At 49.8% G+C, this 952-nt stretch overlaps 1 protein-coding gene across 1 annotated transcript in view; it reads right to left on the bottom strand.

Annotated features, from left to right (window-relative positions):
- LOC109926499 (RING finger protein 112-like) overlaps window positions 1–952 on the bottom strand; it is a gene marked incomplete at both ends in the record, with an annotated part of 8,123 nt that overhangs the window by 5,488 nt on the left and 1,683 nt on the right. The window contains one exon of the mRNA XM_048594300.1: window positions 368–574. Coding sequence (XP_048450257.1) covers window positions 368–574 — 207 coding nt within the window. The remainder of the gene's footprint in view (window positions 1–367; window positions 575–952) is intronic.

The raw sequence follows: 952 nt of genomic DNA, 5'->3' as shown, positions 1-952 counted from the left end.
AGAGAGACAGAGACAGAGAGAGATAGAGACAGAGAGATGGAGAGAGAGACAGAGAGAGAAAGAAAGAGAGAATGAGAGACAGAGAGAGATTGATAGAGAGAGAGAGAGACAGACAAAGACAGAGAAAGGGACAGACAGAGAGAAAGAGAGAGACAAAAGATAGAGACAGAAGGAGAGAGACAGAGAGAGGGAGGTAGAGAGACCTGAGAGAGAGGAAGAGAGACAGACAGAGGGAAAGAGAGAGAAAGAGAGTCAGAGAGAGAGAGAAAGAGAGACGTTTCCTAACACGATCTAGACAAATAAAGTGGGATTTGAGGGAACAGGAGGAAAGATTTGTTGGAGAAAGTGGTGATAGTTTGTTACTGACCAGGTTATACAGCCTCCGTAACAGATAGTTGAGTAAAAAGGATTTTCCTTTTCTCTCTTCACCGATGATGGAAATCAGACAGAGTGGACGATCCTTCACATCCTCTGCCAAGAAGCAACTTCTCAGGATGTCCTCGTTAATGACGATTGATCCAGACGGTTCAAAGGCCACGAGCTGTTTGGCTTCATCAACATCTCGGTCCATTACCTTCAAACACCAAAGAGTTTAATACAGGAGCTGTATTAAAGTGGGGGGGGAAGGACAGTGTATCTAACGCACTACACTGTCCTTTCCCCCCCCCCCCTCCACTTTAATACAGCTCTAATGCACTGTGACCCCCCCAGTCCCGGAGGTGGGGGGAAGGACAGTGTATCTAACGCACTGTGACCCCCCCCCCAGTCCCAGAGGGAGGGGGAAGGACAGTGTATGTAACGCACCATGACCCCCTGTCCCAGAGGGAGGGGGAAGGACAGTGCATCTAACACACCGTGACCCCCGGTCCCAGAGGGAGGGGGAAGGACAGTGTATCTAACACACTGTGACCCCCCCGGTCCCAGAGGGAGGGGAAAGGACAGTGTATCTAAC

The sequence above is a fragment of the Rhincodon typus genome, unplaced genomic scaffold (assembly GCF_021869965.1).
Source record: "Rhincodon typus isolate 14 unplaced genomic scaffold, sRhiTyp1.1 hic_rhity00007895, whole genome shotgun sequence".
Classification (NCBI taxonomy): Eukaryota; Metazoa; Chordata; class Chondrichthyes; order Orectolobiformes; family Rhincodontidae; genus Rhincodon; species Rhincodon typus.
This window is presented reverse-complemented; position numbering and strand designations above follow the sequence as displayed.